A 24,150-nucleotide genomic window follows, 5' to 3' on the forward strand; every position below is an offset into this window, starting at 1 on the left:
TCAAGCGCCACGCCTGCGGGCTGTTCTCCAAACTGCAGCCTCCGGCCACGACAGCAACTCAGTTCCATTTCCCTGAGTCAGCAACCACCAGGTCTGGGAGGCCTTGGCAGGAGCCGCTCTAGGCGCCGCCCGCAGCGAGACTCTGTGGTCGTGGTTTGGGTGTCTGCGCGGGAATGGGCGGCGGGCGGTGACGCGGCCGGGGTGGCTCCTGGACCTGCCCAATCGAGGTGCGCTCTTCCGAACGCGCGCGGCGGCCTCGCCTCTCTCAGCGGGTTTCCGGCCCCGGGAGAGCCGCCCGTGAGAGCGGTAGGGGCGGGGTGGGGCGGGGCCTCCGCCTGGGCTGCGTCAATCGGCTCGCAGCGGGCTGTGAAAGACAGCGACTGGAACCAATCAGCGGACCGGCTCGGCTCGGCGGGAGCGCTCGCGCCACCGCGTCGCGACCGTTACTGGTGGCGCGCGCGGGTCTCACCGCGGGTGAGTTCTGGGGGCCGAGCCCGCCCCTGCCCGGTGCCATCTTGTTTCTCCGGGGGCGGGAGGGGTGTGCTTTGGTGCGACTGGGCGGAGGATCCTTGGAAGTTGCTGGTGGGGTTGTAATACTCATCCTGGCCCGACGCCCGGCCCCGAGCTGGGGGTGCGGGCGCAGGGAGACGGGCCCGGAGGGCGGCCGGTGGGTGGGAGCCCGCCTGTCCCTGTCAGCGGCTTCTCCCTAGGGTGGCATCTCTCAGTGAAGTCCGCCCCGGCTCCTCTCACTGTTCTTCCGCCGCTAGACTCGGCGCTGTGACGCCAGGAGGGCAGGGCTAGCGGTTCGGTTCATGACTGTCTCTAATAGTTCGAACGGCGCCAGGTGCGCGGTAAGTCCTGGTGAGCGAAGAGGATGGACCCCGGAGGGAGAGACAGTCCCGCGGGCCCGGCCGCCCGCTGCGAGGACCGGGAGCTCTAGTGACTAGAAGTCCGCGCGCTCTCCGCGCAGCGGTCGGGCCGCCGGCGGCGGTGCGCTGGTCGGAGGGGCCGGGCCGGAAAGCGCGGGGCGAGGCGCGCAGACGGGCCGGCGGGCCGTGCTCAGGGACCGGGAGCCGCGCGTGGCGGGGACACAGGCTTCGGTCACGGTGGCTCCCGCCAAGGAGCTTACATGCCATTTTACCCTGTGGACATGGAAAGCCATTAGAGAACATTAAACAGGAGAGACAGCCGGGTGCTCTTGGGCAAGTTCCTTACCCATCTGTGTTTCAGCGTCTTTTTTTTCTTCAGACAGAGTGGGGGGAGGGGGGGAGACACCTCGATTGGCTGCTTCCCGCTCTGCCCGCCCCGCCGGGATCAAACCAGGGGCCTTCGGTGTGTGGGCCAACGCGCCAGCCACTGAACAAATTGGCCGGGGCTCTTTCTTTTCTTTGTATTTTTTTAAATTGATTTGAGAGAGAAACATCGATTTGTTGTCCCGCCTATTTGTGCACCGTGGGTTGATTCTTGTGTGTGCCCTGGCCAGGGATCGAACTCAAAACCTTGGCCTATCAGGATGGTGCTCTAGCCAACCGAGCCACCCGCCAGGGCTGTGTTGCATTCCTTTATCAAATAGGACATGATAATAAAACTTTACAGATTCAGACGATTAAATGAGTCCGTTTAGTCTCAGCACCAAGCACGGGCGTTGCAGCCAGACACATACTTAGTCCCGTCCTTTACACTACCTGCTGTGTTATCCAGAGCAAAGAATTTAATATTTTTATCCTTGGTTTCCTAAAGGCCTGCCTCACGTGGCTACTATGCCTGACGCATAACACAGTGCCCAACATGTAGTTGATGCTTGGCAAAAGTTAACTCCCTTTGAAATGGTGTTTTCAAACTAAGTTGCAACCCAATAGTGGATATTGAAGTCAATTTAGGGATTGCAAATCGCATTTAAAAACAAAAACAACGAAACCTATTACATATAGCAAGGCTGAGCATTGTTTCTCAAAACAGCTGTCTATATAAATGTGTCTATATAAATATGTGTACACATATTCTCTAAGCTATGATTTTTTTGCAATATTGTAAAAGTGGTATACATAATATATTACATTAGATATTCAACCCTCTATTATAGAATAGGCTCTGTAGTGGATGATTTTGCTCAACTGTAGGCTAATGTAAGTGTTCCTAGCATGTTTAAGGTAGGCTAGGCTATGCTATGGTGTATTAAATGCATTTTCATCCTACAGTATTTTCAATTTATGAGGGATTTATCGGGATGTAACTACATTGTAAGTTGAGAAATATTTGCTTGTGAACTTGGGGCCTTATGATACTTATTTCTTATTCCATGTTCTGGTCAGAAATATTTTTTCAGTGCTTTAGAAGGATAACAACAGAATGCTTGGCATAAAGAGAAGCATCAAACTGAATAAATATCCAGGTTTACCCCTAGTTGTGAGTCTCCTCTCTGAGACTGTATGAACAATGATAGAGATGATAATGTGTTTCCTTCCCAGGTCATGGAGGACACTCAGGCTGTTAACTGGGAGGTTGAAGAGGAGGAGGAGACAGAGAGACCCAGTGACTCCGTGGGGTGTAGCCTGGAGCCCCTGGGGCGACTGCATGTCTTCAGTAGTGCCCACGGACCAGAAAAAGGTCGGGGGTAGTGATGCTGAAGCACTGGTGTAGGCTTTCTTCTGTGGGGAGGGAGTGGGAGGCTCTAAGAAACTTACGTATACATTTTGTTAATCTTCACCTGAAAATATTTTTTCCATTGATTTTTAGTAATTTTTTAAAAACATGTTTTTATTGACTTCAGAGAGAGAGGAAAGAAGAGGGAGAGAGAGAAACATCAATTACAAGAGAGAATCATCGAACAGCTGCCTCCTGCATGCCCCCTTCTGTTTATCAAGCCTGAAACCTGGGCATGTGCCCTGCTGGGAATGGAACTGTGACCTCCTGGTTCATGGGTTGGTGCTCAACCACTGAACACACCAGCCAGGCTCCATTAATTTTTAGAGAGGAGAGAAGGAAAGAGAAACATTCATGTGAGAGAGAGAACATCAGTTTGTTACCTCTCGCATGTGCCCTGACTGGGGCCTGGGATCGAACCTGCAACCCAGGTACATGCCCTTCACGGAATCAAACCCACAACCTTTTGTGCATAGGCCAGCACTCTAACCACTGAGAAACACCAGCCAGGGCAAAACTTGTTTTCAAGGAGATCTGAAAAAATGTTTTACTGGGAATGGAGAAGAGGGGGCTAATTGACTTGTTGCAGGCAAGAGCCCTGGACTTGGGATGGTTTTACTGTACACTTAAAAAGGGTTACAGTGCTATATTTTATGTTTGTTTTATCACAATAGAAAAAATCCAGTATGGATGGGTGGAGTGTTGCCTATGAATAATGTATTGCATATAATCTTCAATACTTAGATGTCCTAGGGCCTTTTATTTTTCTATTGCGTGTGAGGACCTTGAATGAGTAGTTGGGTACTTAACCAGAAATTTTCCCAGTAGCAGGCCAGGAATGTGGCCTGGAACCTATCTACCCTCTAATTCTTAGATTTCCCACTCTACCTCGGGAAAAACGTGGTAGGCCGAATGCCTGATTGCTCTGTGGCCCTGCCCTTTCCATCCATCTCCAAGCAACATGCAGTGATTGAAATCTTGGCCTGGGACAAGGCACCTGTCCTCTGGGATTGTGGGAGCCTCAATGGTACTCAAATCCTGAGGCCTCCTAAGTTCCTGAGCCCTGGGGTGAGTCATCGTCTGAGGGACCAGGAGTTGGTTGTCTTTGCTGACTTGCCCTGCCAGTACCATCGCCTGGATGTCTCCCTGCCCTTTGTCTCCCGGGGCCCCCTAACTGTAGAGGAGACACCCAGGGTACAGGGAGGAACTCAACCCTGGGGGATCCTATTGGCTGAGGACTCAGAAGAGGAAGTAGGTAAGTGCATGTATTTGGGAGGGTGGGCAAGGAGACGGGGATGGTGAATGTAAAACTGTCAACTTCTTTCTACTCTTGGCAGATCCTCTTTCTGAAAGGAATATGGTGAATGAACCAAGGACCATGTCCTCCCTTTTGGCAACAGTGGTTCCAGAGAGGTGAGTGTTGAGGGCCAGACACCTGAGTCTTCAGAAAGAGAAGGAACCTGGGACTGAATGATCCATCTGTAAGAGAGAATCGTCATGGAAATCGTCATCTTTCATTAACTGAATTTTCATTGAGCACCTTTGATGTTCCAAGTGGAGAACTAATTGCTGGAGATAGAAAAACAAATACTACCTTGTTTCTGCTCTCCAGGAGCTCACACTTGAGTCAGGTGTCCCTTCCTGGGAAATGATTCTATAAACTCTTTCTCTTCTCTTCCCTTTATAGTGATGAAGAGGGGCCTTCTTCTGCCCCAGATGGTCCTGGGCCACCTTATGCCTTCAACCTGGACAGTGACACAGATGAGGAAGAAAGTCAGCAGCCAGCAGCAGGGTGGGCCTCCGCAGCTGCCACAGGAGATGCTGCCGCAGAGACAGGACAGCCTGAGGCTGTCAGAACTGAAATCCAGGTTGGAAAGGATCAGTCTTTGGGGCAGGAGAGGAACAGTGACATAAGAGTCAAGAGAGATGCAAGCAATGGGGTGATTCTGGAGAGGAGCCAGCCCCCTGGGGAGGACAGTGAGACAGATGTGGAGGATGAAAGCAGGCCTCCAGGAAAGCCAGCTGAGGGCCATCTCGAAAGGGCCCAGCCTTCTGGCTTCATAGACAGTGATACTGACGTGGAAGAAGAGGGGATTCCCACGACCCCAGCTGTGGTGCCCATGAAAAGAAGGCAGATCTTCCATGGAGTTAATGCAGAGAGTCCTGGGGGACCTGACCTGGCACATCTTCACGAGAGCCCGGCTGGCAGTGAGACAGATGAGGAGGCTGAGGCCCCACTCACGGTCCCTCTGGAGCGAAGCCAAGCCTCCGTGGTGAGCAGCAGCAATGCAGATGATGAGGAAGGAGTGTCAGCAGCACTCACTTTGGTGCAGCTGAAGGAGAGCCGAGCCACTGCCTGGAACAGAGATACAGATGTGGAAGAGGACAGAGCCCAGCCTCCGGCTTTTCTTGAGCAAAGCCAAACTGCTACTGGGAGAAACAGTGGCACAGACATGGAGGTGGAGGGGTTCCCAGTAGAAAAGAGAGGCTATGTTCCCAAGAGTCACACAGACAAAGCTCAGCCAGAAAAGAGTCCGCCTCCTTTCGGGGACGGTGACAGAGAAGTGGAAGAAGAGAAGAGCTCCCCCGGAGTCCTGGAGAGAAGCCAGGCCTCTGCCACAGTGGGCACCAACACACACGTGGAAGAGGAAGTCTCCCCGGGGCCAGCTGTTACGCTCCCAGAGAAGCATGAGGTGCCTGTGGCAGGCACAAATCCAACAAATGTGGAAGCAGAAGGGGGCCCAGCAAAGCTGCCTGCCCTGTGCCTAGAGGAAGCCCAGCCTCCTCCAGGTGGGTACTGTGGAACAGATGCTGCGGAGGGTGCATCCTCCGCAGTGGCAGGTGTGAGAAAGAGCCAGCTTCCAGCAGAAGGGGATGCTGGGACAGAGTGGGTTGTTCCTGTCCTTCAGCCAGAGAGAGCTCTTGAGGCGGCAGCCCAGGGTGGATCACCTTTAGCACAAGTAGAATAGGACCATCTCCTTGTCTAAAGGGAGAACCTGACAGATCTCTTGGTAGACACAGGTACTGCAGGGGAACCCACCCAGGCACAGAGAAAGGGAGCCCAGCCCCCCAGAGAAAGCAGGGGAGAACCACATGTGGACATGACCAAGGACTGTGGACACAGCCATGATGATGGTAAGTGCTGGGCTGCTCTCCTTCCTTGATCTCTGAGATAAAGAAAGCTTACAGGGAGACTTAATCCATTCAAGCTGCTGCAACAAAATACCAGAGGGGATGGCTTGTAAACAGGAAACATTCCTCACAATTCTAAAGGCTAGAAAGTCTAAGATCAAGGCACCAGCAGATTCAGTGTGTGGTGAGGGCTTGCTTCCTGTTCATAGGTGGTCCACTTCTCACCATATCCTTAACTGGCAGAAGGGCACAAGGGTGCTCTTTGGGGTCTCTTTTATAAGGGCACTAATCTCATTCATGGGGGCTCCACCCTGAGGACCTAAACACTTCCCAAGGCCCCTGCCTTCTAGTACTATCTCATGGGGATATTAGAAATAAGAATGTGGGGTGGACTCTTCCCAAAAGGGGCCAAATGTGGCCCCTGAAAATGGTTCACTATTCACTTGACCCAGAAAACCCCACAAAATCATGCAAATCAAGAGGTTCAGATCTTCGTGTTCACTTTAAGAACACCCGTGAACTGCCCAGGCCGTCAAGGGGGTGCCTGTCTAAAAAGTCACCAAGTATCTGAGGATGTCGCTTGACAGGAGCAATAGGTGTCATTCCATCATTGCAATACCTACCTGGGCTGGTAGGTATGCCCAGGCCAAACAGTGGGGCTGGACACAGAGTCGGTGGCCCAAAAAGAGTGCTGATTTTTGCTACACACGCTTAAAATGCAGAGAGCTTAACTTACGGGTTTAGCTGTAGACTCTCTGGTCACTGAGCACATCCAAGTGAACAAAGTCCCCAAGATGTGGCATAGAATTTGCAGCGCTCATGGCAGATTACCCCCCAACATGAGCTCTCCATGCCACCTGGAGGAGACAGTACAGAAAAGGACCAGATGGTTCCTAAACCAGAAGAGGTTGCACAGAAGAAAAACATGTCCCAGAAGAAAGTGAGGAAACAAAAACGTAAGACCCGGGAGTAAATTTAGCATAAAATGAAAGTTTTGGTGGTGTTTTTTTTTTTAAAGAATGTGTGGTCCTAGCCGCTTTGGCTCAGTGGCTAGAGCAGGGGTGGGCAAACTTTTTGACTCGAGGGCCACAATGGGTTCTTAAACTGGACCGGAGGGCCGGAACAAAAGCATGGATGGAGTGTTTGTGTGAACTAATATAAATTCAAAGTAAACATCATTACATAAAAGGGTACGGTCTTTTTTTTTTTTTTTAGTTTTATTCATTTCAAACTGGCCGGATCCTGCCCGCGGGCCGTAGTTTGCCCACGGCTGGGCTAGAGTGTCAGCCTGTGGACTGAAGTGTCCTCAGTTCAATTCCAATCAAGGGCATGCACCTAAGTTGTAGGCTCAATCTCTGGCCCTGGTTAGGGCTTGTGTGGGAGGCAACCAACCAATGTGTCTCTCTCACCTCGATGTTCCTTTCTGTCTCTCCCCCTCCCTTCCACTCTCTCTAAAAATCAATGGAAAAATATCCTTGGGTGAGGATTAACAAAAAAAAGAAAAAATAATGTGGGGTGGGACACAGACATTCAGTCTTGCCTAGGGATTTGAGTTGGGGAGAGAATTGTAGAGAAAAAGTAAGACATGGGTCAGATGTGATTTTTTATTCTGTATTTCTCCACCACCAGATTCTGAAGATCTAGACCAACAAGCTACCCAGTGCTTTGTGGAGAGAGAGAGCCAGAGCCTGGACGGTGAGGGCATTTGTGTCATGGGGACGCTGTGCACAGCAGGAGCAGGGAGATTACACTGGTGGTCCTTGAAGGGTGTGAGGCTGGCCAAGGCAGGGCAGGGGACTGAGAATGGCCTGGAGCTGTGTGCTTAGGCCACCTTTTCCTGCGCAGCAGTCCCGAGCATGGAGGATGAGCCCACCCAGGTCTTCCTGTTTACTCCACCCCAAGAGCCTGGCCCTTCTTCCCATTGCAGCTTCCAGGCCTCAGGTATAAGAAACTCCCCTCCTCTGTGCCCCTAACTTTGCCTCCTGTTTTCTCCCTATACATGTTTCTTTCATATTATTTTATTTTTTTGCTGATGTTTCTCCATCTTACTAAGGGAAGAAAGTCATATTTAGTTAGACCCATAGAGCAACTTGTCTAGCATAACTTTTACACTTGATCTTAGCCAAAAGACCAAGAAGCGTTCTGTAGCATAGTTTTTAAGAGACTGCTGTGAGAGCTTTTATATGAAGTATGGTCTTACTTTTTGAAACAAGCATTAAAAGTTACAACTATCCTCCTTACTCGTAGCTTTTTATAAATAGCCCATATAGATTTATTGTTCATGAATTTACCTTCATTCTTTCTCAACCTGTTACCTCCTCTCACTCTCACTCTCACTCTCACTCTCTACTTCCAGGTGCCCTGGATGAGCCTTGGGAAGTCTTGGCTACACAGCCATTCTGTCTAAGAGAATCTGAGGCCTCTGAGACCCAGCCCATTGCTACCCACCTGGAGGCCCATGGATCTTGCCCCTTGTCGCCCAGGCCAACACCTCAAGACCAACATCTGGAAAACCCATTTCACACAGAGCCATTGGGGATTCAAGGCGGAGGGTTGCAGACTTCGGAGAAAGGCATGGGTACACCAAGAGAAGCAGCAGAGAGGGTGACCCCAAAGAGAGAACCATTAGAGAGGGAAACCAGAAAACTGCCACCAGCAGGGTCAAGAGAAGATGTAATGGGAGAGGAAGAATTAGCCAGGGTGATGAAGGACAGGGAACAAAAGCAGGTGTTAGCTAGAGACACTCGGACACAAGAGTCCAATAAAACTGGAAAGTGCAAGTATGGAAAGGGATATAGAGAGTTTGAAGGTAGAAATTGAGACACCCAAGGAACTACAAGAGGTGGTAAAGCAGTCTTTTGCAAGTGAAGTATTTAAGAAGGAAGCAGGGAAACTAGCACCAGAGAAAGATTGTGAGCCAGGTAGGTTAGAAGTCAACATATCCAAAGTAATACTGGAAGGAGGCGCACAGAGAGGGAGCCAGGACCAGAAAGGGCAGTCCTCCAGTCCAACACTGGACCCTGAAGGAAGGGCAGGGGACCTTGTGGACTATCATTAGCCCTGATAGCGTCTAGGAGCCAGTCAGGGGGAGGGAGGTAAGTCCCAGGAGGCAGCAGAGAGGTGAGTGAAGGCAGAGGTTAAGACCCACCCAGGTGTTAACAAAGCCTTATGATAACCCCTAAGTAACTGCCTGCTTGGACCTCAGCCACACTTGTCTTTACTTTCTGTCTAGGACCCCTGAATTGCAAGATGTCCCCGGCTGAGAAGGCTTCTAGGGTGAGAGCTGCTTTCTCTACCTCCCCTCCACTGCCCCTTACCAGACCTTGCTTTCACCTGCTCTGCCCCATCTTCTCCACTGTCGTCATTTCCACCACTCTCAGTTGGCTTCTGGCCCTTTACATTGGCACCTGTTGTTTTCAATCTATCTGTTCCAGCTCTGTTTCCCTCTCCCTGACTCAGAAAGAACATCCCTTTCTTCATGTCCCTTCCCTCTTTTCCCAACCACCCATCGTCCATATATTGACAGCACTATCCTGGCCTTACGGGGAGAGGTCTGTGGGAAGAAGTCCCAGTCTAATGGAAGATGGTCAGAGACAGAAAGAGAAATGCCAGTGAGCGTACTTCCACTGTAACAAGTATTGAGAACAGTGTCCAGTCCTCTCTCCCTCCCTCACGGGCTTCTATTTCTCCCCAGGGTGATCCAGGATCCCTAGATGTTTGTCTGCCTCCAGCAGTCCCTGAAGCCTCAGCCCCAGTCCAAAACCCCCTCATCCCTCAGAGCCAAAAACATCTTGCTTCTCAGCCCCTCTTTGCTCCATCTCCACCTTTAGAGTCGCCCATTCCCAGCTCCAGGCAAAATGGGAGTCAGGAAGCTCTGGAGAATCCCTTGTCCTCAGAGCTGGACCCTCTGCATGCAAAATCCAAATGCAGGCCCCAGGGGTGCTCCAGGGTGACACCCTCTCCAGCTTCTGTAGCCCCTGAGCTCCACCCTGCCCCCTCCAGAGAGCAGCCTGTCCCCCCTGAGCCCACAGCTCGGGCCACGCGGGGCAGGACACACAGGGCCTCTGTCGGGACCCCTGAAACGACTGTCCCCACAGACCAGCCTGTCCCCCCTGAGCCCACATCTCAGGCCACGTGGGGCAGGACACACAGGGCCTCTGTCAAGACCCCTGAACCGACTGTCCCCACAGCCCCTGACCTTGTACCTCCGACCCCTACAGACCAGCCTGTCCCCCCTGAGCCCACATCTCGGGCCATGCGGGGCAGGACACACAGGCCCTCTGTCAAGACCCCTGAACCGACTGTCCCCACAGACCAGCCTGCCCCCCCTGAGCCCACTTCTCGGGGCAGGACACACAGGGCCTCTGTCAAGACCCCTGAACCGACTGTCCCCACAGACCAGCCTGTCCCCCCTGAGCCCACATCTCGGGCCACACGGGGCAGGGCACACAGGGCCTCTGTCAAGACCCCTGAACCGACTGTCCCCACAGACCAGCCTGTCCCCCCTGAGCCCACTTCTCAGGGCAGGACACATAGGACCTCTGTCAGGACCCCTGAAACGACTGTCCCCACAGCCCCTGACCTTGAACCTCCGACCCCTACAGACAAGCCTGTCACCCCTGAGCCCACATCTCGGGCCACGCGGAGCAGGACACATAGGGCCTCTGTCAAGACCCCTGAACCGACTGTCCCCACAGCCCCTGACCTTGAACCTCCGACCCCTACAGACCAGCCTGTCCCCCCTGAGCCCACTTCTCAGGGCAGGACACATAGGGCCTCTGTCAGGACCCCTGAAACGACTGTCCCCACAGCCCCTGACCTTGAACCTCTGACCCCTACAGACAAGCCTGTCACCCCTGAGCCCACATCTCGGGTCACGCGGGGCAGGACACACAGGCCCTCTGTCAAGACCCCTGAACCGACTGTCCCCACAGACCAGCCTGTCCCCCCTGAGCCCACTTCTCGGGGCAGGACACACAGGGCCTCTGTCAAGACCCCTGAACCGACTGTCCCCACAGACCAGCCTGTCACCCCTGAGCCCACATCTCGGGCCACACGGGGCAGGACACACAGGGCCTCTGTCAAGACCCCTGAACCGACTGTCCCCACAGACCAGCCTGTCACCCCTGAGCCCAAATCTCGGGCCACACGGGGCAGGACACACAGGGCCTCTGTCAAGACCCCTGAACCGACTGTCCCCACAGACCAGCCTGTCACCCCTGAGCCCACATCTCGGGCCACACGGGGCAGGGCACACAGGGCCTCTGTCAAGACCCCTGAACCGACTGTCCCCACAGACCAGCCTGTCACCCCTGAGCCCACATCTCGGGCCACACGGGGCAGGGCACACAGGGCCTCTGTCAAGACCCCTGAACTGACTGTCCCCACAGCCCCTGACCTTGAACCTCCGACCCCTACAGACCAGCCTGTCAACCCCGAGGCCATAGCTCAGGGTGGTCAGAGCAGGACACTGAGGTCTACAAGAAGTGCTGTGCCAGTTCCTACCATCCCTGAATCCCAGTCTCCTTTCCCCACAAACCAGCCTATTCCCCCTGAGCCCATCCCTCAAGCCAGTTGTAGCAGGAGGCCAAGGGTCGCTAGGCAGCCCCTCGCAGCTCCCATTGTCTATGAACCCTGCTCTGCACCCCTTGAACCTAACGCCTGGTCCTCAAGGAGCCAAAGGCGAGGAGCAGTGAGAGCAACCAAGTCCCTTAGGACCATTCCTGAGCCTGCCTTTGCCCAGCTTCCTGGGGCACCCACTCATGCTCTCCAGATCCAAAAGGTAGAGGCAACAGGTGGATATGAGTTCAGCCCAGGGTCCCAGCCTAAGGCCTTTCAAAACCACAAGAAGCCTTCAGATACTGTGGATTCACCCCCACTTCCAAAACGGCTGCGAAGAGAAGTCCCTCAGAAGACAGTGGTCCTCAAGGAAGAAGAGGCAGAGCAGCCAGGGAAGGAAGAGGTAAGGAGAAGGCTGGGGCTGCGAGCTGGGAAGGGGCTGGGGGCTCAGAAGTTCCCACCAGGATCCTTTTCAATTCCAGGATGTGGTGATGCCAGGACCAGGCAAGAGAAAGAGAGACCAGGCTGAGGAAGAGCCCAAAGGAATGCCAGTCCGCGGCCTCCGACGGACTAAACCTAACCATGAGTCCGCAGCCCCCAAAGTAGGAGAGAAGGGGCCTGGGGCTTCATGGGAGCAGATGTGGGGATGGGAGGGGACTGGGGCCTTGGGAGATAGGCACTGGTGCAAGGCTTGCTGTGACCAACGTAGGCCCATCCGCTCCACAGGTGCTCTTCACAGGAGTGGTGGATGCCCGTGGAGAGCAGGCAGTGCTGGCCCTGGGGGGAAGTCTGGCCAGCTCAGTGGCAGAGGCGTCCCACCTGGTGACTGATCGAATCTGCCGGACAGTCAAGTTCCTGTGTGCCCTAGGGCGGGGGATCCCTATCCTCTCCCTGGACTGGCTGTACCAGGTGAGAGGCCAGGAGATGGTGGCAGACCAATAGAGAAAGTGGCGGGAGGAAGAGGGGTGCAGGAAGGCCAGGGTGAATGAGCAGAAGCCTTCATTCAAAAACACTTTGTGAGCCCCCTGTAAATGCTAGGCTTTGATACTGACTGCTGCCACCCTTAGTCCCGCAAGGCCGGTTGCTTCTTGCCCCCGGATGACTATGTGGTGACTGATCCTGAGCAGGAAAAGAACTTTGGCTTCAGCCTCCGTGACTCCCTGAGCCGGGCTCGTGAGCGAAGGCTGCTAGAGGTGAGGGACTGTCTTCCTCCGCATGCTAGCCCTCCCTCCAGAAGTTTCCCAGCAGTGCATGGCTTCAGTGCAGCTCTCCACTGGCTCCGCCATTTCCTTCCTCCTAGGGCTATGAGATTCATGTGACCCCTGGAGTCCAGCCGCCACCCCCTCAGATGGGAGAGATCATCAGCTGCTGTGGAGGCACTGTCCTACCCAGCATGCCCCGGTCCTACAAGGTAGAGGGGAGTGTGTTCTTTATCTGGGGAGCTGCAGATGGGAACACTGTAGTGAGAGGGCTGGGGGAGACCTATGGTACGAAAGGGATAGGAGCCCAGCCAGTGTGGCTCAGTGGTTGAGCATCAACCTATAAACCAGGAGGTCAGGGTTCAGTTCCCGGTCAGGGCATATTCCCAAGTTGCAGGCTCAGTCCCCAGTGTGGGGCATGCTGGAGGCAGCCAGTCAATGATTCTCATCATTGATGTTTCTATCTCTTTTTCCCTCTCCCTTCCTCTCTGAAATCAATAATATTTTTTTTTAAAAAGGGAGAGGGAGCCCTAACCAGTTTGGCTCAGTGGATAGAGCGTCGGCCTGTGGACTGAAAGGTCCCAGGTTCGATTCCGGTCAAGGGCATGTACCTGGGTTGCGGGCACATCCCCAGTAGGGGGTGTGCAGGAGGCAGCTGATCGATGTTTCTCTCTCATCAATGTTTCTAACTCTCTGTCCCTCTCTCTTCCTCTCTGTAACAAATCAATAAAATATTTTTTTTTAAAAAAAGGGAGAGGGAGATAGGAATGGCAGAGGAGCTCTGCTGATACCTGCTGGATTTTGTTTTAATTTGCATTTTATTTTTTTAAATATGTTTTTATTGATTTTTTTTTAATTTTGTATAATTTCCTGGATTAGTGCAATAGCTTATTTTTTTAGAGCGAATCATCGATTGGCTGCCTCCTGCACGCCCCACACTGGGAATTGAGCCAGCAACCCGGGCATGTGCCCTGACCGGGAATTGAATAGGTCAGTGATCAATCACTGAGCCACATCGGCCCGGCTTTTTTTTTATTCCTCACCGGGGGATATTTGGATATTTTTTCCATTGAGTGGAAGGAAGGAAGAAAGGAAGGGCGGGGGGTGGGGGAGTGGAGAGAGAGAGAGAGAAACATTGATGGCACATCAATTGGTTGCCTCCCGAATGAACCCCAACCAGGACCAGGGATTGAACCACAACCAATGTATGTACCCTTGACTGGGAATCAACCGAGACCCTTTGGTCCTTGGGCCAATGCTCACCCAAACTGGCCAGGGCCCACCCACCTTTTTATGCCAGTGATTTTCTGCAGAAACTAGGTCAATGTCCTTTAGATGTCCCTCAGGCTGGATTCTTCTGTTTGCTCCCTGGTTGTACCACTTACCTTATTCTCTATCTTCTATTATTTCATGTAAACGATAATCAGTTTTAAAAGCTTGAATAAATTCAGGTTCCACATTTCTGGCAAGAGCACATCACAGACAGCGTAGTGTACTTTATGTGGCATTGTATCCAGAGCTCCTGTCTTAGTGATGCCTGGACTGATGAGTGGGTCCTAAACCTACTTCTAGGGTTCTTTTTCCCCTGACTTTCTGCCTCTGCTTTGTGTCCTCCCAGCCTCAGAGAGTTGTGATCACATGCTCCCAGGACGCCCCTCGATGCACCACGCCTTCTCGCGTTGGGCTGCCCATCCTCTCACCAGAGTTCCTGCTGACAGGAGTGCTGAAGCAGGAAGCCAAGCCAGAGGCCTTTGTTCTCTCCACTTTGGAAATGGCATCCCCCTGAAAACCCCTCCCCAGTACCCTTTTTCTTCCCAGATCAATAAACAGAAAACACTGGGGAGAAGAACTTAGGGCTTTAGGAAGGATTGGGGTGTACTGATCTGATTTGTCTTGAAACATGGGTGGGGCTGAAAAGGCTTATAGGAAAACAAAGATAGGGAGGTTGGGAGCCACAGGTACCTTAAGTGTGCTCATCTTTAGGTGGACTGATTACCTACTGCTCCGTGCCCTGCCTCCCATTCGGAAGCCATCTCACTTTTCTTCGTTATTGGAATTCTTACTTATCCTCCAAAACATAGTAGAAACAATTTCAATGCCAGAAACTTGAAGGGATGCTTGGAGTGAGTAAGTTTGAGGGTGGTTATGGAATGCTACAAAAAGATTTACCTCTCTCCTGGCCCCATCTTGTTAGAAGATCCTTTAGCTTGGACTTTGAGCAAGTCTCTGCCCTTTTTCAGGCCTGCTTTTCCAGTATGTATCAAATTAGAGCTTAGGCTTAAACTTTATGATAAATAAATATTCACTCTGTGCCTTATGGTATAGTGCAGTTTTTTGTTTTTGTTTTTTATCCTCACCCAAGGATATGTTTTTCTATTGGTTTGAGAGAGTGAAAACATCCATGTGAGAAAGAAACATTGATCAGTACGTCCCAACCAATCGAGGGGCGGGGGAGGGGGTTGAACCCACAACCTTTTGGTGTACAGGATGACACTCCAACCATCTGGCCAGGGCAGTGTAGTTGTTATTTTTTAATATGACATTCCTTAAATTTAAGTTTAAAAGGTTGATTACAAGGATATGGAGAAATTGGAACCCTTATACATTGCTGGCAGAAAAATAGAATGGTTCAGCCGTTGTGGTAAACAGTTTGATGGTTTCTCAAAAAGATAAATATATAATTGCCAAATGACCCGGCAGTTCCACTTGTAGGTATATATCTGAATTAAAATTGATGTTCACAAATACTTGTACACAAATGTTCATATAAACTCTTTTCATAAGAGCCAAAAGATAAAAACAAATGTTCCAAATTGTGGCATACCCATACAATGGATTATTACTCAGCCACGAAAAGAATTGAAATACTGATTTATACCACAGTGCTCTGAGGATGAACCTTCAAAGCATGTTATGTGAAAGAAGCCAGACACAAAAGGTCACATGGTCTGATTTCACTTACAAAATACCCAGAATAGATAAATCCGTGGAGATAAGTAGATTGGTGGTGCTCAGCCAGCATGGCTCAGTGGTTGAGCATTGACCTATGAACCAGGAGGTCCCGAGGCACATGCCCAGATTGCAGGTTCAATCCCCGGTGTGGGGTGTACAGGAGGCTGCTGATCAATGATTCTCTTCATTGATGTTTCTATCTCTCCCTCTCCCTTCCTCTCTGAAATCAATAAAAATATATGTGTGTTTTTAAAAGTAGATTGGTGGTTGCAGGGGCTGGAGGGAAGGGAGATGGAGAGTGATTGCTCATGGGCACAGGTTTATGTGGTGAGCGGGTAGGCATGCTTTGGACTTAGACAGTTGGTGGTGCACATTGTGAATGTCCTAAATGCCACTGGATTGTTCTCTTTAAAATGGTTAATTTTAGGTGAATTTCACTTGAATAAAAAAATTTTTGTTGATTAGTTTTGTGCATTTTTCTGCAGGTAAGTTACACCTAAGTTTGGAAAACTTTGGTATAGTAGAAATAGCATAAGCTTTGCTGAACACTGCTGGCTTTTAAATATACCTAACCTCAAAAAAAATTTTAAAAAAATAAATAAATAAATATACCTAATCTCTTAATGTAATATATTAAGCACAGCTGTATTAGGTGTGGCACATGTAAGATCCAAATAAATGTTAGTCCCATTGCACAACTCAAAGCCTCACTGTGTGAAATTCTGTTCTCAAGGTTCAGGGGATTCCTCTCGATAGCCCCATTTAGCATTCCCACTTCGTTCAAGTGCCTCCATTTAAAATTGTAGAGAATCTTAAACTTCAGTGAATCCTAAGCTTGTAGCACATTGTATAATGTGTCTCTCAGTCAGAGTCCTGGCGGGAAACCATAGCACAGTCAAATGGGGATAATTTGGGGAGCGTTGAACAAAGTGAAAATTACAAAGAACTAGGTGGAGATGAGAGAAATGACAAAGAATAAAGCAGCGTCCCAGTGCCCACAGGTCTGTGATGACCCCTCCAAGCCCAAAGGAAGAAAGAAGGGAGCAGTTCTGTGGAGAGCGCTCCCTTGGTAAACACGGAGGTGCATTGGTGTCGGCCCACTTCCTGAAGCAGAAAGGGCAGAGAGTGAGTCTGGAAGGAAAACAAGATGTCTGGTAAGGTACACCTCAGTTCTCCAACTTACTTTGTTTCGGAAGGTTGTTCGAAACGCAATTTGTTTGAAAACCAAATCATTTCTTCCCATTAGAGATAATGTAAATTGAATTAATCTGTCCCAGACCCCCAAATTGATTCCCTGTTATAACCTCTCTTATATACAGTACATGTCTAACATAGTGTTTAATCTATAAATAAACACTTTAAAAACAAAAAGGACCCTATCCAGTTTGGCTCAATGGATGAAGTGTCGGCCTGAGGACTGAAGGGTCCCGGTTTCGATTCTGGTCAAGGTCACATGCCCTGGTTGCGGGCTCAGTCCCCAGTGGGGAGGCGTGCAGGAGGCAGCCAATCAGTGATTCTCTCTTTTGATGTTTCACTCTCCCTCCCTCTGAAATCAATAAAAATATATTTTAAAAAATGAAAAGGAAGCCTGGCAGATATGACTAAGTGGTTGTGCATCAACCTATGAACCAGGAGGTCACAGTTCGATTCTTGGTCAAGGTACATGACCAGGTTGTGGGCTTGATCCCAAGTGTGGGGCGTGTAGGAGGCAGCCGATCAGTGATTCTGTCTCATCATTGATGTTTCTGTTTCTCCCTCTCCCTCTGAAATCAATAAAGATATTTTTAAATATATATTAAAAGAAAGGAAGTGTAGAGTAAAAAATGAAAATGTAGGTACACACTAGAACTTACCTTGAATGCTGAGAGCTACTGATGACTGAATATGGAGGAGGGTGTTCTTGTTTGGAAGGAGTTCCCTTCCGTAAACACATCAGGGAGCTATTCTTCTGGGGTTCTTTCTCTTTCGTCTCTTTGCTCCACTAGAACTTGCTTCAGGTTCACTGGGTCTCTGTCTCACTAAAAACCTACCCAATGATTGTTTTTGCCTGCGTTTTAACATTTGCCTGAAGTGAAACACTGCATTGTCATTGAACAAGTTTATTCCTCGGTGTGCTACTTCTTTGTCAGGGTGATATTTCTCAATGAAACTTTGCATTTCTCCCCATTTCCCAAGCATTCCCTTGATAAGTGAAGTAGGAATATCCTCCCTTCCCTCCTCTGAAGAGCGCTCCTCAGCTGCCGGCTGTTGCTGCTCCCTCTGAAGGTCTTGGAGCTCCTCAGTGGTCAGCTCAGTGTTGTGGTCCTCCACCAACTCCTCCACATCATCATCATCCACCTCCAAGCCCATGGACTTGCCCAGAGACACAATGTCCTCCACAACAGACACAGGCTTGTCCTCACAGCCCTCACAGGCTCTGTCAGCAACAGACTCGGGCCACAGTTTCTTCCAGGCCGACTGCAGGGTCCTGGAACACACTCCCCCCCATGCTTCATCTATGAGCCTCAAGCAAGTGAGGATATTAAAATGTTCCTTCCAGAACTCCCGGAGGGTTAAATTAGTTTCAGAGGTCACCTCAAAACACCTCTGGAACAGTGCTTTGGTGTAGAGTTTCTTAAAGTTAGAAATGACCTGCTGGTCCATGGGCTGGATGAGCGGAGTTATGTTAGGTGGCAAGAACTTCACAGTGATGAAGCTGTGCTCCTCCATCAGCTCGGCCTCCAAGGCTGGAGGGTGGGCAGGAGCCTTGTCCATGACAAGAAGTGCTCTGAGTGGCAACTGTTTTTCCCAGAGGTATTTCTTCACACTTGGGGCGAACACTTCATGAATCCACTCAATAAAAAACTGCCTGGCCACCCAAGCTTTGCTGTTAGCCCTCCACATCACATTCCACTTGTTTGGTTTTCTGTGCCTTTTTTTTTTTTTTTTTTTTGAGAATTAAGTTGTGTTATTCCTTTGTAAGAAATTTACCAAGAATAGTTTGAACAGTGTCTGCTACCTTCCCATATAACGCACAGCAGGGAGTGAGCCAACTCTATGCCTTGGCAGATTCCATACTCTAAGTTTCCATCCATTTCCTACATTTTATCCATTCACTTTCACTGTCATGAAAGACCTCCAAGAATTCCTTTAATGTGAAATGTTTTCCTGGCATCATTTCCCCTGGGACATCTGCAACGTTTTCATCATGGCCACAGCCTCATTTATGTCTATAATTTCATCTTACAAACCTCTCGCTGCAGATCTAGAATCTCTTGAATGGCAGCAGTATCAACATTCCACAGTCAGCCATTTCGCCTACAACTCCATTGACATTCTATTCACTTATTTTTATACCTCTCTTAAATTTTTATTGTTGAAAGTATTACATATATCTCCCTTTTTCCCCCATTGACCCCGCCCCACCCCAGGCCTTCAGCACTCTATTGTCTATGCCAGGGGTGGGCAAACTTTTTGACTCGAGGGCACAATGGGTTCTTAAACTGGACCAGAGGGCTGGAACAAAAGCATGGATGGAGTGTTTGTGTGAACTAATATAAATTCAAAGTAAACATCATTACATAAAAGGGTACGGTCTTTTTTTTTTTTTTTTTTTAGTTTTATTCATTTCAAACAGGCCGGATCTGGCCCGCGGGCCGTAGTTTGCCCACGGCTGGTCTATGCCCATGGGTTATGCATATATGCATACAAGGTCTTTGGTTGATTACCTCCTACCCACTCACCCTCTCCCACCCTCCCTCTGAGGTTCCCCACTCTGTTCCATGTTTCCATGTCTCTAGATCCACTCCATTCATCAGTTTATGTTGTTCATTAGATTCCACATATGAGATCATGTGATACTTGTCTTTCTCTGACTGACTTATTTCACTTAGCATGATACTCTCCAGGTCCCTCCATGCTGTCTCCAAGGGTAAGAGATTCTTCTTTTTTACTGCTGCATAGTATCCCATGGTGTAAATGTACCACAGCTTTTTAACCCATTCATCTACCGATGGGCACTTGAGCTATTTCCAGATCTTAGTTACTGTAAATTGTGCTGCTATGAACATAGGGGTGCATACATTCTTTCTGATTGGTGTTCCTGATTTCTTAGGCTATATTCCTAGAAGTGGGGTCACTGGGTCAGATAGCAGTTCCATATTTAATTTTTTGAGGAAACGCCATACTGTTTTCCATAATGGCTGCACCAGTCTGCATTCCCACCAGCAGTGCACGAGGGTTCCCTTTCTCCACATCCTCGCCAGCACTTGTCATTTGTTGATTTGTTGATGATAGCCATTCTGACAGGTGTGAGGTGGTACCTCAGTGTCATTTTAATTTGCATCTCTGATGATCAGTGACTGAGCATTTTTTCATGTTTCTTGACCATCTGTATGTCTACTTTGGAGAAGCGTCCATTTAGGTCCTTTGCCCATTTTTTTAAATTAAATATTGTTCAGATTATTACTGTTGTTCCTCTTTTTTCCCTCCATAGCTCCCCTCCACCCGATTCCCACCCCACCCTTTGCCCTTACCCCCTCACCCACTGTCCTCATCCATAGGTGTACGATTTTTATCCAGTCTCTTCCCACACCCCCCACACCCCTTTCCCCCCGAGAATCGTCAGTCCACTCCCTTTCTATGCCTCTGATTCTATTATATTCATCAGTTCATTCTGTTCATCAGATTATTTATTCACTTAATTTTTAGATTCACTTGTTGATAGATGTGTATTTGTTGTTCATAATTTGTATCTTTACCTTTTTCTTCTTCTTCCTCTTCTTAAAAAATACCTTTCAGCATTTCATCTAATACTGGTTTGGTGGTGATGAACTCCTTTAGCTTTTTATTGTCTGTGAAGCTCTTTATCTGACCTTCAATTCTGAATGATAGCTTTGCTGGGTAAAGTAATCTTGGTTGTAGGTTCTTGGTATTCATCCCTTTGAATATTTCTTGCCATTCCCTTCTGGCCTGCATAGTTTCTATTGAGAAATCAGCTGACAGTCGTATGGGTATTCCCTTGTAGGTAACTGACTGTCTTTCTCTTGCTGCTTTTAAGGTTCTCTCTTTCTCTTTTGCCCTTGGCATTTTAATTATGATGTGTCTTGGGGTGGTCCTCTTTGGATTCCTTTTGTTTGGGGTTCTCTGCGCTTCCTGGACTTGTAAGTCTATTTCTTTCACCAGGTAGGGGAAGTTTTCTGTCATTATTTCTTCAAATAGGTTTTCAATATCTTGCTCTCTCTCTTCTTCTGGCACCCCTATAATTTGGATGTTGGTACGCTTGAAGTCGTCCCAGAGGCTCCTTTCACTATCTTCATATTTTTGGATTCTTTTTTCATTTTGCTTTTCTGGTTGGGTGTTTTTTGCTTCTTCGTATTTCAAATCTTTGACTTGATTCTTGCAATCCTCTAGTCTGCTGTTGGGAGTCTATATAATATTCTTTATTTCAGTCAGTGTATGCTTAATTTCTAGTTGGTCCTTTTTTATATCATCGAGGGTCTCACTAGATTTATCAAGGGTCTCACTAAATTTATCGGAGTTTCTAGAAAATTCTTGAAAGACCTTAAAAGTGTGGTTTTGAACTCTATATCCAGTAGTTTGCTTTCCTCCATTTCTGTCATTTGTGACCTGTTTCTTTGTCTCCACATTTTGGCTGCTTCCCTGTGTTGATAGAGTGGCTTTCTGTATAGGGCCCAGTGGCTCATCCACCCCAATTACCTGAGGTGGATACTCTTTGTGCACCCCTTTGTGGGCTTTGTGCACAGTCTTGTTGTAGTTAAGCCTTGATTGTTGTAGATAACACTGGGAAGAATTGACCTCCAGGCCAATTGGCTGTGAGAATCAGCTGTGTGTGCAGTGGGAGAACTTCTGTGCTGGAGACACCCTTATGGGGCAAGACTTGCTTCAGTGGGCCTTTGTTGCTCACTGAGTCTGCCCCCTGAGTGTGTCCCTTATGGATCTGAGGAGTTGTAATCTGGATGGTCCCACTCTGACCACTGGGTACACTGGCTCTTGGATCTCTAAGGAGGTGCTAATTTAGCCTCTGCCTGAGGCTACCCAGCAGGAGCTATGGAGAGATCTGCAGGTTCCTCTTCTTTGTTTAGGGTTTGGAGGTGCCCAGATGAGGCCCAGCTGTGAAGCAATGCAAGCTGCTGTGGGGTCTTGGGCCTTCTCTTGGAAGTTCTGGGTCTCTCTGACCCAGCTGCAGTTTGTTAGGTAATTTTCAGATTGCAAAGGGCCAGGGAATTCATATGCAAAAGCCTCTGCACACAGCTTGGGTGGGGTGGGGTCTCAGGGAATCAACAGGGCAGAGCAAACAGCTATGGCTGATCCTCAGCCCTGCCCCAAGGGGCCCCGCGTCTCAGTATCCCGGTAATCACTGCAAGCACTTCTGAGAGAAAGCCGCCCTCAAGTTCTGAGTTCTGCCGAAAGCCAGACAGTCCAGTTTCTCCCCGTATGAGTCTGGGTCCCCAGAGACTCACCCAGAACTGGAGTTCAGAGCAGCCAGGAGCTTGTGTCTCCCTCCCGATTGAAAAAGACAACTGCGTCCTCAGTTGCCAGCCCTTTCAAAATACCAGGTGCGGGCGCGCATGTACAGTGCCATTGAAACTTGGTGGCCCATGCGCAGAAGTCAGTATTTTGTGGAAGAGCCACACTCAAGGGGCCAAAGAGCCGCATGTGACTCGTGAGCCGCAGTTTGCTGACCACTGCTCTAGGAGATGTATCCATAAACATATTGCTACAAGAGATGTCTGAAATTATGCTGCCTATGGTTTCTTCTGGATTTTTATGGTTTCCTGAGTTACATTTAAGCCTCTTATCCGTTTTGCGTTCATTCTTGTGTATGGTGTAACTTGGTGGTCTAGTTTCATTTTTTTGCATGTATCTGTCCAATTTTCCCAACACCATTTATTGAAGAGACTGTCTTGACTCCATTGTATGCTCTTACCTCCTTTGTCAAATATTTTTTTAAAAATATATATTTTATTGATTTTTTTTTTTTTTACAGAGAGAAAGGGAGAGAGATAGAGAGTTAGAAACATCAATGAGATATAAATTCTAAGGTCCTGAGAGAGAAACCAAGATGGCGGCATAGGTTAACGCCGGAGATTGCTGCCTCGAACAACCACTTCAGAGATATAACTAAAGGACAGAACAGACATCATCCAGAACCACAGGAAGGCTGGCTGAGTGGAAATTCTACAACTAGGAGGAAAGAGAATATCATACCCAGACTCAGAGGAGGCGCAGTGCTGAAGTGAAATACTCAGGTGCCGAGTGCGCGCGCGGAGCGGGCTGGTGGCGGAGGGCGCGGTTGTTGTTTTCAATCGGGAGGGAGTTTCAGACTCTGAGCTCCAGATCCGGGCGAGTCTCTAGGGACCCAGATTCAAACAGGAGAAGCGGGACTGTCTGGCTTCGGTCAGAACTCGAAGGCAGCTTTCTCTCCGAGGTTTGCAGCAGTTGCTGGGACTCTGAGAGGCAGAGCCCCTAGGGACGGAACTGAGAGCAGCCATAACTGCTCGCTCCGGCCCGCCCTTTAGATCCCCGGGGACCCGCCCCGCCCAAGCCCTGCGCAGCGCCATTTGCCGGATAGCCTCAGGCAAAGGCTAGATTAGCACCGCCCTAGAGATCCAGCACAGAAGCTCTCCCACTGCAGACACAGCTGACTCTCATAGCCAGTTAGCCTGGAGGTCAAATCACCCCTGGTATTACCGACAACAATCAAGGCTTAACTACAAGACTGCGCACGCCGAAACCGGTTTGGCTCAGTGGATAGAGCGTCGGCCTGCGGACTGAAAGGTCCCAGGTTCGATTCCGGTCAAGGGCATGTACATGGGTTGCGGGCACATCCCCAGTGGGAGATGTGCAGGAGGCGGCTGATCGATGTTTCTCTCTCATCGATGTTTCTAACTCTCTATCTCTCTCCCTTCCTCTCTGTAAAAAATCAATAAAATATATTAAAAAAAAATAGACTGCGCACAAAGACCACTAGGGGGTGCACCAAGAAAAGATAAAAAAATGCGGAGACAAAGAAACAGGACGCAAATGTCAGAAATGGAAGATATAGAGCTCAAAACCACACTTTTAAGGTCTCTCAAGAACTGTCTAGAAGCTGCCGATAAACTTAGTAAGGCCCTTGAAAAGACTGGTGAGACCGCCAATAAATGTAGTGAGATCCTCAAGAAATCTAATGAGACCCTCGATGTTATGATAAAGAACCAACTAGAAATTAAGCATACACTGACTGAAATAAAGAATATTATACAGACACCCAACAGCAGACCAGAGGAGTGCAAGAATCAAGTCAAAGATTCAAAACACAAAGAAGCAAAAAACACCCAACTGGAAAAGCAAAATGAAAAAAGAATCCGAAAATACGAAGATAGTGTAAGGAGCCTCTGGGACAGCATCAAGCATACCAACATCAGAATTATAGGGGTGCCAGAAGATGAGAGAGAGCAAGATATTGAAAACCTATTTGAAGAAATAATGACAGAAAACTTCCCCTACCTGGTGAAAGAAATAGACTTACAGGTCCAGGAAGCGCAGAGAACCCCAAACAAAAGAAATCCAAAGAGGACCACACCAAGACACATCATAATTAAAATGCCAAGAGCAAAAGACAAAGAGAGAATCTTAAAAGCAGCAAGAGAAAGAAACCCAGTTACCTACAAGGGAATACCCA

The 24,150-nt window shown here is 49.2% G+C and overlaps 1 protein-coding gene across 10 annotated transcripts; it reads left to right on the forward strand.

Annotated features, from left to right (window-relative positions):
- Nucleotides 1-381: 381 nt before the first annotated feature.
- On the forward strand, nucleotides 382-14,850 carry MDC1 (mediator of DNA damage checkpoint 1). 10 transcript variants are annotated; one of them, XM_036356644.1, is made up of 17 exons: nucleotides 382-474; nucleotides 2,469-2,607; nucleotides 3,518-3,898; nucleotides 3,981-4,056; nucleotides 4,331-5,433; nucleotides 5,659-5,778; nucleotides 6,639-6,731; nucleotides 7,405-7,470; nucleotides 7,621-7,716; nucleotides 8,132-8,353; nucleotides 9,008-9,051; nucleotides 9,470-11,737; nucleotides 11,817-11,936; nucleotides 12,061-12,243; nucleotides 12,402-12,527; nucleotides 12,635-12,745; nucleotides 14,152-14,850. In XM_036356644.1, the coding sequence occupies exons 2-17, from the start codon at nucleotides 2,472-2,474 to the stop codon at nucleotides 14,317-14,319; spliced, it is 5,313 nt and encodes a 1,770-aa protein (XP_036212537.1). In that variant the 5' UTR covers nucleotides 382-474; nucleotides 2,469-2,471; the 3' UTR covers nucleotides 14,320-14,850. The 10 variants fall into 10 exon arrangements, with proteins under 10 accessions (XP_036212537.1, XP_036212536.1, XP_036212538.1 ...); XM_036356643.1 differs by lacking the exon at nucleotides 382-474 and adding an exon at nucleotides 524-851 and having other exon boundaries at nucleotides 5,665-5,778; XM_036356653.1 differs by lacking the exon at nucleotides 382-474 and adding an exon at nucleotides 525-851 and having other exon boundaries at nucleotides 11,549-11,737.
- Nucleotides 14,851-24,150: the final 9,300 nt, after the last annotated feature.

Source organism: Myotis myotis, unplaced genomic scaffold, assembly GCF_014108235.1.
Source record: "Myotis myotis isolate mMyoMyo1 unplaced genomic scaffold, mMyoMyo1.p scaffold_m19_p_26, whole genome shotgun sequence".
Classification (NCBI taxonomy): domain Eukaryota; kingdom Metazoa; phylum Chordata; class Mammalia; order Chiroptera; family Vespertilionidae; genus Myotis; species Myotis myotis.